Here is a 15,460-nt window from a genome sequence, read left to right on the forward strand (position 1 = left end):
TACACCTCAATTGGCTGAGGGACTAAGGAAGAAGAAAAAATAGATTAAATTTTTACTCTCAGGCAACTCACTGCCATTGCCTTATTTTGTCTTTTCCCCCTGAATTTTTTTAGCATCTATCTTGGGAAATTCCTGAACTGAAAGGGAATCTCTAGAGCAGGGATGGCAAATATTGGTTTCATATTGTATGCCTCCTGGTGTGTGGTACTGAAGAGGAGTGTAGTGGGGAAGAATGCTTTGGTCCATTAGCAGTACCTTCAGTAACTAAGAGGGTTACTGAGAGAGCCTGTTCTCCGCAGGGCCTCCTATGCTGGAGACTGAACAAAAGACGAATGGATTATCTGGTAATACTTTGTGTAATTGATGCTGTGATATTACTTATATAGCAAAATATTTGTAACTGACATTTTTCACTAGCAATCTTTAAATGTCATAATTCAAGTGACTTCTGTTTCTATCTGTCCATTTAACTTGACTTTTTTAATTGAAGGTGCTTTGTAATATGGCCTTCGTTGCAGCCCTATTTTGTCCTTTAAATGGGATTTATGCTTGGTGCCTACCCTTTGATACACACCTACTACCTTCTATTTACTTTTGTCCTATTAATTGACTTTTTAGAGCAGTTTTTGGTTCATAGCAAAAATGGAGAAGGTACAAAGATTTCCTATGTGCCCCCTGCCCCCCCACAAATCATAGTCTCCCCTTTTATTAGCAACATCTCTTCCAAAGTGGTACATTTATTACATTTGATGAGCATGTTATTATCACCCAAAGTCCATGGTTTACGTTAGGGTTAACTCTTCGTATTGTACATTCTGTGGGTTTGGACAAATGAGTAATTACTTGTATCTACCATTTGGAATATCATGCTTTAAGAATCCTTTATGCTTAGGACTTCCGCCAAGATGGAGGCATAGGTGGAAACACTGTGCCTTCTCCCACAACCAAGTTTGAATACAACAAAGGTTTGGAGAAACAAAGACACAACCAAACGACAGAAAATTGAATTATACGGAAGTCCGACTACATCTAACCGTTCAACGGGGACTGTAAGAGAGGCGGAGCCAGCAGCGAGCAGGGTCGGGCAGGACAGGGCCCCCGACCCAGGCTCGCAGGCAGACCAGAACCAGTTGGGGTGCGGGGCAGACCTCGGGCGCATATTCACGCACAGTGAGACAGACCACGCAGGCCCCCGGGGGCGAGGGCTGACGGCGGTGGCACACTCGCATGCAGTGGGACGAAACGCGTGGGCCCGGTGACGGCAGCAACTTCGGCACCGATGAGGGCCGTGGCGGCAGGCGGCGGACAGGACGCCATAGTCCCTCTTTGACCCCGCCCCCACATACAGCGTCACAACCCAGCGACTTAGTTGCCCTTCAGCACCGGTGAGGGCCAGGGCGGCAGGTGGCAGATGGGACGCCAGAGTCCCTCTTTGACCCCGCACCCACATACAACGTCACAACCCAGCGACTTAGTTGCCCTGCAAGACCAGTGAGAGCCATTGTCCCTCTTTGACCCCGCGCCCACCTACAACGTCACAACCCAGCTAATGAGTTGCCCTGTTCTAGTGAACATTTTAGGGCTCTGATCCTGCTATGGAACAGGCACGAACAACCCGAAAGATGGCACAAGAAGAACTCAAAGTCCCAGAGCCAATAACTCTAAGCGACCGAGAAATTGCCAGCCTCTCAGAAGCACAATTCAGGACACTATTTATCAGGATGCTCACAGAACTGGTTGATTATAGTCACAAATTAGAGGAACAAAGTTACAAATTAGAGGAACGTGTGAGGGCTGGACTGATTGAAATGAAGGGAGATGCACAGGAAACCAATAGTGATGGAAAGGAAACTGGGACTCAAATCAATGGAATGGACCAGAAGGAAGAACAAAACATCCCACCAGAAAGGAATGAAGAAATGAGAATTCAAAAAAATGAGGAGAGGCTTAGGAACCTCCAGGACATCTTTAAACGTTCCAACATCCGGATTATAGGGGTACCAGAAGGGGGAAAGAAACAGCCACGAGTGGAAAACTTATTTGAACAAATAATAAAGGAGAACTTCCCCAGTCTGGCAAAGGAAATAGACTTCCAGGAAATCCAGGAAGCTCAGAGAGTGCCAAAGAAGTTGGACCCAAGAAGGAACACACCAAGGCACATCATAATTACATTAGCCAAGACTAAAATGAAGGAGAGAATCCTAGAAGCAGCAAGGGATAAGGGGACAGTCACCTACAAAGGAGTACCCATCAGACTGTCAGCGGATTTCTCAAAAGAGACCTTACAGGCAAGAAGGGGCTGGAAAGAAGTATTCCAAGTCATGAAATCCAAAGACCTACAGCCAAGATTGCTTTATCCAGCAAAACTTTCATTTAGAATGGAAGGACAGATAAAGTGCTTCTCAGACAAGGTCAAGTTCAAGGAGTTCATCATCACCAAGCCCTTATTATATGAAATGCTAAAGGGACTTATATAAGAAAAAGAAGATGAAAAAGATGAACAGTGAAAGGACAGCAAACTCACAGTTATTAACAACCACACCTAAAACAAAAGCAAACCAAGAGGACAGCTAGATCAGGAGTGGAACCATAGAAATGAAGAACACATGGAGGGTTAGAAACAGGGGGGTGGGAGGGGGAGAAGAGGGGAGAAGGCACAGAAAATAGCATAGATGGTAGGCAGAAAATAGATAGGGGGGAGGGCGAGAATAGTGGGGGAAATATAGAATCCAAAGAACTTGAGACACGTGGTTATAAACTAAGGGGGGGAGAATGGTGGGGGAGGGAGGGTGTGGGTGGAGGGGATTGAAGGGGGGGAATAGAACAACTGTAATGGTATAATCAATAAAATATATTTTAAAAAAAAAAGAATCCTTTATGCTCAACCTATTCCTTTCTCTCCACCCTTCCCTCCCTCCCCCACAACTCCTGATATTTACCTTTTTCAGAATGTTATATAGTTGGAATTATTAACAGTATAGCCTTTTAGACTAGCTTCTTCTACTTAGTAATATGCATTTAAGTTGCCTCTATGTCTTTTCATAGCTTGATGACTCATTTCTTTCAGTGCTGAATAATATTCCATTGTCTGGATATACCACGGTTATCCATTCACCTACTGAAGGGCATCTCAGTTGGTTTCAAGTTTTGGCCGCTATGAATAGAGCTGCTATAAATATCCATGCGTAGTTTTTTGTGTGGACATAGGTTTTCAACTCCTTTGGATAAATACCAAGATGCATGATTTGTGGATTGTATGGTAAGAGTATGTTTAGTTTTGTAAGAAACCACCACCATGTGAAGGTGAACTTCTGGCCAAGATGCAGGCATAGGTAGATACACTTTGCCTCCTCGCACATCCAAAAGGACAACAACAAATTTAAAAACAGAAAACAACCAGAACTGCCAGAAAAATCAAACTGTGTGGCAGTCTGACAACCAAGGAATTAAAGAAGAAACATTCATCTAGATTGGTAGAAGGGGCAGAGACGGGCAGCCAGAGCACAGAGGGCTCGTGGTAAGGCAGCAGCTGAAGGAGTATGGTGGGTAAGGCAGTGGCTTGCAGACCAGGTGAGGTGGTGGCTGGTGGACTAGGCAGGCCCACATTTGGGTGCAGATAAACTGGGAGGAACAACTGGGGAGTTGTTCCCAGCCTCACGGCGTCACAGGAGAGTTCACTGGAGAGACCCACAGGGTCCTAGAATGTATACAAACCCACCCGGGAATCAGCACCAGAAAGGCCCACAGTGGGTAGTGGGGGAAGTGACTGAAAGTCCAATGAGAGCTGAGCAAGCAGTATTGTTCCCTCTTAGACCCTCGCCCACATAGAGCACCACAACGCAGCCACGTGGGTGGCCCCGCCCTGGTGTATACCTAAGGCTCTGCCCTTTATAACCTAACAGGTGTGCCAATACAAAAAAATACGGCCTAAGTGAAAGAACAGATCAAAACTCCAGAAAAACACAACGGTGACCAAATAGCCAACCTATCAGCTGCACAGTTGAAAACACTGGTAATCAGGATGCTCTCAGAAATGACTGAGTATGATCGCAAAATAGCGGAAGAAGTGAAGGCTATGAAATTGAAATAGAGGAAAATGTACAGGGAACCAACAGTGAAGGGAAGGAAACCAGGACTCAACGTTTGAACCAGAAGGAAGAAGTAAACACTCAACCAGAACAGAATGAAGAAACAAGAATTCAGGAAAATGAGGAGATGCTCAGGAACCTCCAGAACAACTTTAAATGCTCCAACATCTGAATCATAGGGGTGCCAGAGGAAGAAGAGGAAGAGCAAGAAATTGAAAACTTACTTGAAAAAATAATAAAGGAGAACTTCCTCAATCTGGCAAAGGAAATAGACTTCCAGGAAGTCCAGGAAGCTCAGAGAGTCCCAAAGAAGTTGGACCCAAGGAAGCACACATCAAGGCACATCATAATTCCATTACCCAAGATTAAAGAGAAGGAGAGAATCTTAAAAGCAGCTGGAGAAAAGGAGACAGTTACCTACAAAGGAGTTCCCAGAAGATTGTCAGCTGATTTCTTAAGCGTTGCAGGCAAGAAAGGGCTGGAAAGATGTATTCACTTCATGAAAGGCAAGGACCTACATCCAAGATTGCTCTGTCCAGTAAAGCTTTATTTAGAATGGAAGGGCAGATAAAGTGCTTTTTAGATAAAGTCAAGTTAAAGGAGTTCATCATCACAAAGCCCTTATTAAATGAAATGTTAAAGGGACTTATCTAAGAAAAAGATGATCAAAAATATGAAGAGTAAAATGACAACTCATAATTATCAACAACTGAACCTAAATCTATAAATGGATTAAGTATACAGAAAACTAAATGGAGTGATATTCTATGTTCATCAATAAGAAGACAATATTATCAGTTTCATTTAATCCATTTTATAGTCTCTAAAGTCATTTTTCTGAGTTCAGAAGTATTTTACAGAGTTTTCTTGTCTTTGTAAATTCATTTGCTATTATATTTTCTCCTTCTTATATCTAAGAGCTTTTCCTACCCCCTTTTTAATATCATAATGCCCAGCTAAATGTGATTTCTGGTGTTGCATAGCAGAATTATCCCTAGAATTAAATTAAACCACCTCTCTACATAGTGCACATCCATACTACATACAGTACAACTTCTTTCTCAGAAATTAAAGCAAAGAGCCTTACTAACTATATAAAGGAAATACAAAAGTTTGTGTAATCTCTGCTGTCAGAGTGCTTGTATTCTATTTAAGAAATCAGAATTAAACATGAAAAGTAAAACATTTAGGTAATTTAGTATTATCTCAATTTATTACCTAATAATAAATTACATGATTAATATATACTAATTGTACATACTTTGGAATTTAGAGAAGAGAGTGATTTACATTAACAGGTTAGTTACCAGGGAAAACCTTATTTACCTCATGGGATATGAAATTAGTTCTGAAATATGAGTAAATTTTGCATAGAAATATTAATCCTGATTTCTTAGGGATGAATTTCATGATATTTTGTTCCATAATTTTCTTTTTTTCTTAAGATTTTATTTATTTATCTTTAGAGGGGAAAGGAAGGAGAGAGGGAGTGAAATATCAATGTATGGTTGCCTTTCATGCGTCCCCTGCTGGGAAGTGGCCTGCAACCCAGGCATGCGCCCTGACTGGGAATTGAACCCTGATTCTTTGGTTCGAAGGCCCGCGCTCAATCCACTGAGCTACACCAGCCAGGGCTATTCCATAGTTTTCTTTAAAAATCTTTATGTGAACTATATTCCTTTAGTTATATCTGTTTTTTATTCTATTACAGTTTATTTTATTCTATTATTTTTTTATTCTATTACAGTTCTCCCATTTTTTCCCTTTTGCCGTCCACCCAACCCACCTCCACTCCCATAGTTCATCCCCACACTATTGTCCATGTTCATGGGTCATTCATACATGTTCTTTAACTAGTCCCTTCCCCATCTTTCCATCCTTAATTCCCTCCCCCTTTCCTCTGGCTGCTGTCAATCTCTTCCATGTTAGCATGCCTCTGGTTCTATTTTGCTCATTAGTTTATTTTGTTCATTAGATTCCTGGTATAAGTGAGATCACATGGTATATTTGTTTATCACCAACTGTCAGCTTATTTCACTTAGTATAATATTCTCCAGTTCCATCCATGCTGACTTGAAGAGTAGGAGTTCCTTCTTTCTGCTCTGTGGTACTCCATTGTGTAAATGTACCACAGTTTTTTGACCCACTCATTTATGATTGGTACTTAGGCTGTTTGCAGCACTTGATTATTATAAATAGTGCTGCTATGAACATAGGGGTGCTTTAGTTCTTCTGAATTGGTGTTTTGAGATTTTTAGGGTATCCCAGCAGTGGAATTGCTGGCTCAAAAGGTGGCTCCATTTTTAGTTTTCTGAGGAAATTCCATACTGTTTTCCACAGTGGCTGCACCAGTCTGCATTCCCACCAACAATGTGCTAGGGTTCCCTTTTCTCTACATCCTTGTCAGCACTTGTTGTTTGTTTATTTGTTTTTTTTTTTTTAAGATTTTATTTATCTTTAGAGGGGAAGGGAAGGAGAGAGGGAGAGAAACATCAATGTATGGTTGCCTTTCATGCGTCCCCTGCTGGGAAGTGGCCTGCAACCCAGGCATGTGCCCTGACTGGGAATCAAACTGTGATCCTTTGGTTTGCAGGCCAGCACTCAGTACACTGAGCTGCGCCAGCCAGGTGTTGATTTGTTAATGATTTTGGCAGGTGTGAAGTGATATCTCATTGTGCTTTTAATTTGCATTTCTCTGAGGGCTAGTGATATTGAGCATCTTTTCATATGTCTATGGGCCCTGTGTGTGTCCTCCTTGGTGAAGTATCTATTCAGGTCCTTTGCCCATTTTTTAATTGGATTAATTGTTTTCCTGGTGTTGAATTGTATGAGTTCCTTATATATTTTGGAGATTAAACTCTTGTCTAAGATATCATTGGCAAATATGTTTTCCCAGAGGGTTGGCTCCTTTTTCATTTTGATGATGGTTTCTTTAGCTGTGTGGAAGCTTTTTAATTTGATTTAGTCCCATTTGTTTATTTTTTCCTTTATGTCCCTTGCCCTAGAATATATATATGTGTATATGTATATATACATATATATACATATACACATATATATATATGCAAAAATATTGTTATGTGGGATATCTGAAATTTTACTGCCTGTGTTTTCTGCTAGGACTTTTGTGGCATCATGACTTATATTTAAGTTTTTCATCCATTTTGAGTTTATTCTGGTGTATGACATAAGGTGGTAGCGTAGTTTCTTTCTTTCTTTCTTTTTTTTGCATGTACCAGTTCACTTCTCCCAATGCCATTAATTGAAGATGCTATTTTTACTCCATTATATACTCATGTTCCCTTTGTCAAATATTAATTGACCATAGAGTCATGGATTTATTTCTGGGCTCTCTGTTTTGTTCCATTGATCTATGTGTCTGTTCTTATGCCAGTACCAGGCTATTTTGATTACGGTGGCCTTATAGTTTAGTTTTATATCAGGTATTGTGATCACTCCAACTTTGTTGTTCTTTCTCAAGATTGCTGAGACTATTTGGGGTCTTTTTTGGTTCCACGTAAATTTTTGGAGTATTTATTCTAGATTAGTGAATATACCATTGGTTTTTAAATTATATTTTCTATCTACTTGATCTGTAAACACATCAAAGTATTTGAAAAATCAGTTACCTTCAGTTTTTAATTTTGTGTTTTTGTCACAGGCATCCTGATTTTCACCTGCTACAGGAAGGACAGAGGTATGGTTGAATCAGTGTCACTTACCTTCTTTATATTTATGTTAATAGAAACATTAAGAGTAAACCAGGTGGTATGAGCTCTTGGACTTCCTGTGCTGATGCAGTATGTAAGTGCCCATTCTAGCCCACACAAAGAAATATTTGCCTTGTACAGCTTTTTCCTTTGTGGTGGTAAGATGATGTGTTTGCTCTGTATGATTTATCGTGCAGCTGTTTCTACCAAGAAAGTCTAATTGAACCTGTTGAAATATGACACAAACACAGCTTCCATCTGAGATACTATGCTGCTTTGTCAACTACATTGTGCCAATTACACTTGTTGAAAAGTTTTTATAGTTGTATTTTTATAGGATTTTAAAACGTTAATGTATCAGTTATTTAATTATGAAAGTGTTTAAAGCATTAATAAAAATTCTAAGTTGTGATTTTTTTTCTAAATTCCCCTCATGGTGTTGCTTGCCTAACCATAATCATCTTTCAAAACATGCCCTTTTATCTCCCAGAATAAATTGTCCTGGTTATTAGTCACTACCTTAGTTACATGGACTTGAGTACAAGTGAGAGATATTTATTTGTTTATGTATGTCTAATTTATAGCTCAAAGGAGTATAGGAAAATATAATACCTTCAGCCTCAGCGAGGTGGCTTAGTTGGTTGGAGCATCATCTCATACATCAAAAGGTTGTGGGTTCAATTCCCAGTCAGGGTATACACCTAGGTTGCAGGTTCAGTCTGCAGTTGGGGTGCTCAAAGTTTCCTTCAAACACTGATGTCTCTTTCTCTTTCTCTTTCTCTCTCTCCCCCTCCCTCCCTCTCTCCCCTACTCCCCTGCTCTCTTCCCTACCCCTCTTCTCTCTCTCAAAATCAATGAACTTATCTTCAGGTGAGGATTTTTAAAAATTTAGAAAAATATAATACCATAAAATTTCAAGGAAAAGAATGAAATACATGAAAGTTTAATTGTTCTTTTCTTTTTTTATATATTTTATTTATCTTTAGAGGGGAAGGGAAGGAGAGAGGAAGAGAAACATCAATGTATGGTTGCTTCTCCTGCATCCCCTGCTGGGAACTGGCCCCTGCCAGGAACTGGCCTGCAACCCAGGCATGTGTCCTGACTGGAAATCGATCCTCGATCTTGTGTTTCGCAGGCCCGAGCTCAATCCACTGAGCTACACCAGCTAGGGCCTTTTTTTTTTATTATTATACTTAACAACAGGCAAGTCCCATGACAATATAGGCTAGATTCTAACTAAAAAATGGTATCTAATACTAAATAAACTTTCTCCATTCCTACCCACAATTTTACTTTCAACTCTGTTTTTCTTTTACACACCCTCCAACCTCCCCACCCAGCATTTTTTAAAGTTGCTCAATTATTTCATTTTATTTTTAAAGATCAGTTCTAAAAATGTAATAGCCTTTGGGGGGGGCACTTTTAGGTTTATAGAAAAACTACATGAAACGTAGAGAGTTCTCATACTCTTTAACTACCCACTACGTACTTCTTGACCCAGAATCCTCTTCATCTGGATCCTTCATAGTTCTGATACATACATTTGCTTAAGAGTAACTGCTCACCCATCCTTCTTTACCTCAAATTTGGATAGACAGAGTTACTCTTTGCCTTCACTCTTTCATTATTCTTAATCTTTTTCAAACCTGAAAATTGAAGGAATATAGTCAAAGAAGACTATTGTCTTTTATTTTAGCATTATATTGTAATTCTGGAATTTCAAATATAAATATCTTTCATTGATAAATGTTGATATGCCAACTTTATTTTCTGCTCTGACTGATTTTCTTATATTTTTCATTCTTTGGAATTTTCAGTGTAACTATCAACCAGAATTGGTAAATGTTTAAACATTTTTTTTATCTTTCAAAGCCTAAACATAGTTTCTACAACAAGTGTGCGTGTATGTATACATACATGTATATTTGTTTGAGAAACCATGAATGAAGTTTTCAAAAGGAAAAAAAGACTTTTCTTTAAAAAGGGATACATGAAACAGTCACAGAAATGGAGCAGGCCAAAATAAAAAATAATTCAGTAGGTTGACATTATCAAATGTTTTTTTTCTTTTTCTTGTTCTTTTTTAACACTTTTAAAATAAATTGGGAGGCCCAGCCAGTGTGGCTCTGCTTCTTGGAGCATTGTCCCGTGTACCACAAGGTTGAGGGTTCAGTTTCTGATCAGGGCACATACCTAGGTTGTGGGTTTGATCCCCACTCAGGGAATCTGTGAGAGGCAACTAGTGGATGTTTCTCTTTGTTATTGATGTTTATCTCTGTTTCTCTCTCTCCCACCCTCCCACCCCCTACCTCTCTTTCTAAAAAAGCAATGGAAATATGTCCTTGGGTGAGGATTAAAAAAATTAAAGTAATTGGAGGGAAAGGACAAGGTAAGAAGAGAATTACATCAAATACATAAGGTGTACAGAAATTATAGAATTAGAGCTTTCTTAAGTGTGTGTATGTGTACAGGCTTGTATAACTATAAACTTATGAATAAGGCTTTGCATGGACACAGATTTCTGCCTTGAAAGGTACAAAGTATGAATACTGTGGGACATTCTGTTTTTCTGTTACAGTTATTTTGTTTCTTTTCTTCTACAGTGGCCATTCTGGAGAAGAAGTACAGTTATGCAGCGAGGCTATTAAGACATCAGATATTGACAATCCCGGCCATTTTGAGAAGCAGTATGAATCGAGTTCTTCTAGCACTCATAGTGATAGTAGCAGTGATAATGAACAAGACTTTGTTTCCTCCATTCTACCAGGAAACAGACCAAATGCAACCGGTATAAGGCCACAGCTGCACAAAAAAAGCATCATGAAAAAGAAAGCTGGTCAAAAAGCTAACTTCAAGCAAGAGCACAGAGAACAAACAGTAATAGATGTTGGTGAGCAGTTAGGCAATTGCAGATTAGATAATCAAGAAAAAGCTGCTCTTTGTGAACTTCCTCTACAGAAAGTAAATAGTCAGATTTCTTCAAATAGTCCTTCGCGACAAAAATTGGAAGCTTCAGAAATTTCTGAAAATAAATACAATAGTTCAGAAATATCTCTAGTAGGCATAAGTAAGAAAAGTGCTGAGCATTTTAAGCGGAAATTTGCCAAATCAAACCAAGTTTCTAGGTCAGCTTCTAGTTCAGTGCAGGTGTGTCCTGAAGTTGCAAAGGCAAACTTACTTAGAGTACTAAAGGAGACTTTGATTGAGTGGAGGACTGAAGGAACTTTGAAGTTTTTGAATGGCCAGAATTGTGCTTCTGCCCCTCTGGTTAAAGAAGAACTTGATGAAGATGACATAAACTCTGACCCAAATAGTCATTCTCCTGCCTTCCAGGAATCTCAGGACCGCTTGGATGAGTCTTTGCCTTTTAGGGCCTCAGATGCAGCCATTAAACCACTGCCAAGTTATGAGAGCTTGAAAAAAGAAACTGAAACATTAAACCTAAGGATCAGAGAGTTTTATAGAGGGCGATACATTTTAAATGAAGAAACCACCAAATCACAAGACTCAGAAGAGGTATGTCTTAATGAGAATGAGTTTTCCATGTTGCTAATAACAAGGAAATATTGGAGCAGGAAGAAAAATACTAAAGAAATAATCGTTAAATTTTCAGAAGGCTTCTTTAGTTGGTCAGTCTTTTGGTTTAAAACGCCATCTCCAGTATAGGCATCACTATTTTACAAATAAGTTGAAGTTTGCCCCTGAAAATTTTCATCCATGTGGAACATTTTTCTCTAATGTAGAAATAGCCTAGAATTGTGGGACAGAGTTTTCTTTAAAGCTAGCTCTTTGTATAATAAATAGAACCTCTGAAGAGGCTTGTATTTTCTTCATTGGTATGCTTTCAGATTCCTTCATGGGGTATGTATCTTTGTGTTTTGTTTCCAATGAGATTATATACAGTGGAGTAGATTTGCTAGTTGAATGTTGAAATACTCGTTTGTATAATATTTGACAAACATGCCCACTGGATGGGCAATGTAATAAAATATTTTTTAAATATAAAAATAAATATATATTTAAGTATATTTTAATATATTAAAATATTATCAAAGAAAATAAAAAATAATTCGGTAGGTTGACATTATCAAATGTTTTTTTTCTTTTTCTTGTTCTTTTTTAACACTTTTAAAATAAATTGGGAGGCCCAGCCAGGGTGGCTCTGCTTCTTGGAGCATTGTCCCGTGTACCACAAGGTTGAGGGTTCAGTTTCTGATCAGGGCACATACCTAGGTTGTGCCTCTAATTATTACCTCTAATAATATATTAGAGGAGACTGTTGGAAAATAATAGAGAGGAAATGGAAAGAGCATATTCAGGTAAGACCTAGATTTGAATATTTGCTCTCATGTACTAGTTCTATGAAAAGATAGTTTCTTGATTTTGAGAACATATCCGTAAATGGGACTATAAATAGTTTTCCTTGCTTGATTGTTATGAGTTTTAAAGATAATGTATATAAATAATTTATTGCAGTGCTTTACATATAATTGTTACTCAGTAAATAGTAGTTATATGTAGAGACTGAGTTTATGCCACTGAGATTTAGGGAGATTTTTCAACATTTCTAATACCCAGTTTTGGTTGATGTATAGTTTGGGAAATTAAGTCATTTGACATGAAGAGAAGTAGGCAGTATCCTGGTTTTTACCACAAAACTTTGTTACTGAAGATTTCTAAGTAAATGTGGCTCTAAATTTAATAACACATTTGGAGATTTACAAAGAAAGTAAAAGTGGAAATAGTAAAAATTTAGGAATTTCTTATATTTCTGCAGTTGATTGCCTAAATCAGTACTGCATTTGAAATCACTTTAATTATATTATTAGACAGCATCCGTAACTTTTATATTAAGCTTGGAGAAACATTGATTTCTCTCAGCTGCATAAGCCTACCTTAGTACATAAATCATTTTATTTTTATACTTATAAGCCTAAAGAAGGAAAAATTAACCCCTGAAATTTGACTGCTCCTCTGTTGCACAGCATTATATAACTTTTTAAAAAATGATACCTCTCTCTTTGTTTTTGTTTTTTTTTTAAGATTTTATTCATTTTTAGAGAGGAGAAGGGAGGGAGAGAAACATCATTGTGTGGTTGCCTCTTGTGTGCCTTCCACCAGGGACCCGGCCTGCAACCCAGGCAGGTGCCCTGACTGGGAATCAAATCGGTGACCCTTTAGTTCGTAGGCCTACATTCAATCCACTGAGCCACACCAGCCAAGGCAGCACCATGTTATCTAACTTTTTCATTGAAGTATAGTGCAAATAATAAGTGTACAACTCATTGAATTATCACAAGTGAATACTATCCACACTGAGAAGTTTGAGTGAACCAGAGCCCCACTATGTCTCCAACTAGTCATTACCGCTTTCTAAAGTGAATGACTGTTACAATAGCACAGATACGTTTTGCCAATTTTGAACTATATGTAAATGGATTCACACAGTATATATTCTTTAGTATCCAATTTAGTTCATGCAGCATTATGATCATGAACCATTTCTGTTGCCTATAACTCTAGTTTTATTCTTTCATTGCTGCATAGTATTCCATTATAGAAATGTACCACAATTTATATATATTAATGAGCATTTAGGCTGTTTCAGTTTGGGACTCGTATGAACTGCTGTTAAGAACTTGCTTGTATACAGGGTCTGGCCGAAGTAATGCCTGCATGAGTGTGGTTGGAAGAGTAATAATGTGGGTGTAGTAATTTATAGTCTTAATTTGAACATTTCACCTAAATTGTCACATGGTGTGCTTGAGTCATTTTGTTATGTTACAGAATTAAATGGTCATGATTTTGTAATAAAACAAGGGCATTATTTGTGCCAGACCCTGTATTTTTTTTCCTAATGTGCATGCATTTCTGTGGGGTATGTACCTAGGACTGGAATTTCTGGATCATAATGTGTGGGTATATGCACCCATAATACATAATGACAAATGGTTTTCCAAAATGGTTGTGGCAGTTTATATTCTGCTTCCACAGTCTGAGAATTCCCATTACTCCACACTGTTACGATACTTGGTAGTGTTGGTTTTTAACATTCTTGTGGTACTACTTTTTGGTTACATTTTTCTGATGATTAATGAGTTGAGCACTGTTTCTTTTGCTTATTGACCTTTTGGATAGTCTCTTTTGTGAAGTGCCTGAATCTTCTTTGCATTTACCTGTTGAATATATCTAGGTATTTTTTTTTCTAACTGATCTGTAGGAACTTTTTATCTATTTAGGATTCAAGCTCATTTTTAGTTATGTGTATTGTGAATACCATCTTTCACTCTGAGACTTGCCATTTCACTCTCATTACTGGGTCTTCAGTCTAGTGACATGAAGAATATTTGCTTAGCCCAGGTTATTTCACTTTCTAGAAGCTTTCTTGTTTTTCTTTCTCATTGAGACCTGCAATTCAATGGTGATTGATTTTTGTTTATTGTGAGGAGTATAGGTCAGATTTCATTGTTTTCCTTTTGGGAAATGGGTACACATCAGAGTTTGAGAAGCATTATTGATTTTTGTCTGTTCGCTCACTCCATCAGAGGTGGAAGAAGCAGGTCAAAGTCTCTTACCATAATTATGGATTTGTTATTTCTCCTTTTAGTTTTATGAATTTTACTTTTAATATTTTGAGACCATGTTATTGGGTACAAATCTAAGATTATACACATCTAGAATACAAATCTAGAATTCAAAAATTGAATCTTTGGCATTATGGAGTAACCTTTCTCTATGTTGATTTTTCCGTCTTAAGAGTCTGTTTCGCCGACACTACCATTCTTTTTTTATTTATTTAACTCTGTTCAAGTACAGTTTTCTTTCTTGTATTCCTATCCCTGCCACCTCCCCAGTGCTCCCCACCTCCCTCCCATCTCTGCCCCCCACCTTAGTTATTGTCCATGTGTCCTTTATACTTGTTCATGTGAGTCCTTCCCGTTTTCCCCTGTGATTCTCTCCCCTCTCCCCTCTGGACCCTGTCAGCACGTTCTGTATTTCAGTGTCTTTGGTTACATTTTGCTTGCTTGTTTTTTTTGTTGTTTAGATTCCTGTTAAAGGTGATATCATATGGTATTTGTCTTTCACTGCCTGGCTTATTTTGCTCAGCATAATGCTTTCCAGTTCCATCCATGATGTTGCAAAGGGTGGGACCTCCTTCTTCCTTTCTGCAGCATAGAATTCCATTGTGTAAATGTACCATAGTTTTTTGATCCAGTCATTGACCAATGGGCGTTTAGGTTGCTTCCAACTCTTGGCTATCATAAATTGTGCTGCTATGAACATCGAGGTGCATAGGTTCTTTTGGATTGGTGTTTCAGGGTTCTGAGGATATACTCCTAGCAGTGGAATTGCTGGCTCAAAAGGCACATCCATTTTTAGTTTTCTTAGAAAATTCCATACTGCTTTCCATAGTGGTGGTACCAGTCTGCAATCCCACCAACAGTGAACTAGAGTCCCCTTTTCCCCACAACCTCTCCAACACTTGTTGTTTGTTTCTTTGTTCATGGTAGCCATTCTGACTGGTGTTAAGTGGTATCTCATTGTGGTTTTGATTTGCATCTCTCTGATAGCTAGTGATATCGAGCATCTTTTCATGTGTCTCTGGATCCTCTGTATGTCCTCCTTGGCAAAGTGTCTGTTCAAGTCCTTTGCCCATTTTTT

The 15,460-nt window shown here is 38.5% G+C and overlaps 1 protein-coding gene across 1 annotated transcript in view; it reads left to right on the forward strand.

Annotated features, from left to right (window-relative positions):
- The window catches only part of RPAP2 (RNA polymerase II associated protein 2), a 103,315-nt gene that overhangs the window by 22,823 nt on the left and 65,032 nt on the right, over positions 1–15,460 (forward strand). Inside the window, exons 7-8 of the mRNA XM_037045486.1 lie at positions 7,750–7,785; positions 10,402–11,314. Coding sequence (XP_036901381.1) covers positions 7,750–7,785; positions 10,402–11,314 — 949 coding nt within the window. The remainder of the gene's footprint in view (positions 1–7,749; positions 7,786–10,401; positions 11,315–15,460) is intronic.

This window comes from Sturnira hondurensis, unplaced genomic scaffold (genome assembly GCF_014824575.4).
Source record: "Sturnira hondurensis isolate 20B ecotype Veracruz unplaced genomic scaffold, ASM1482457v3 Scaffold0004322, whole genome shotgun sequence".
Lineage (NCBI taxonomy): Eukaryota > Metazoa > Chordata > Mammalia > Chiroptera > Phyllostomidae > Sturnira > Sturnira hondurensis.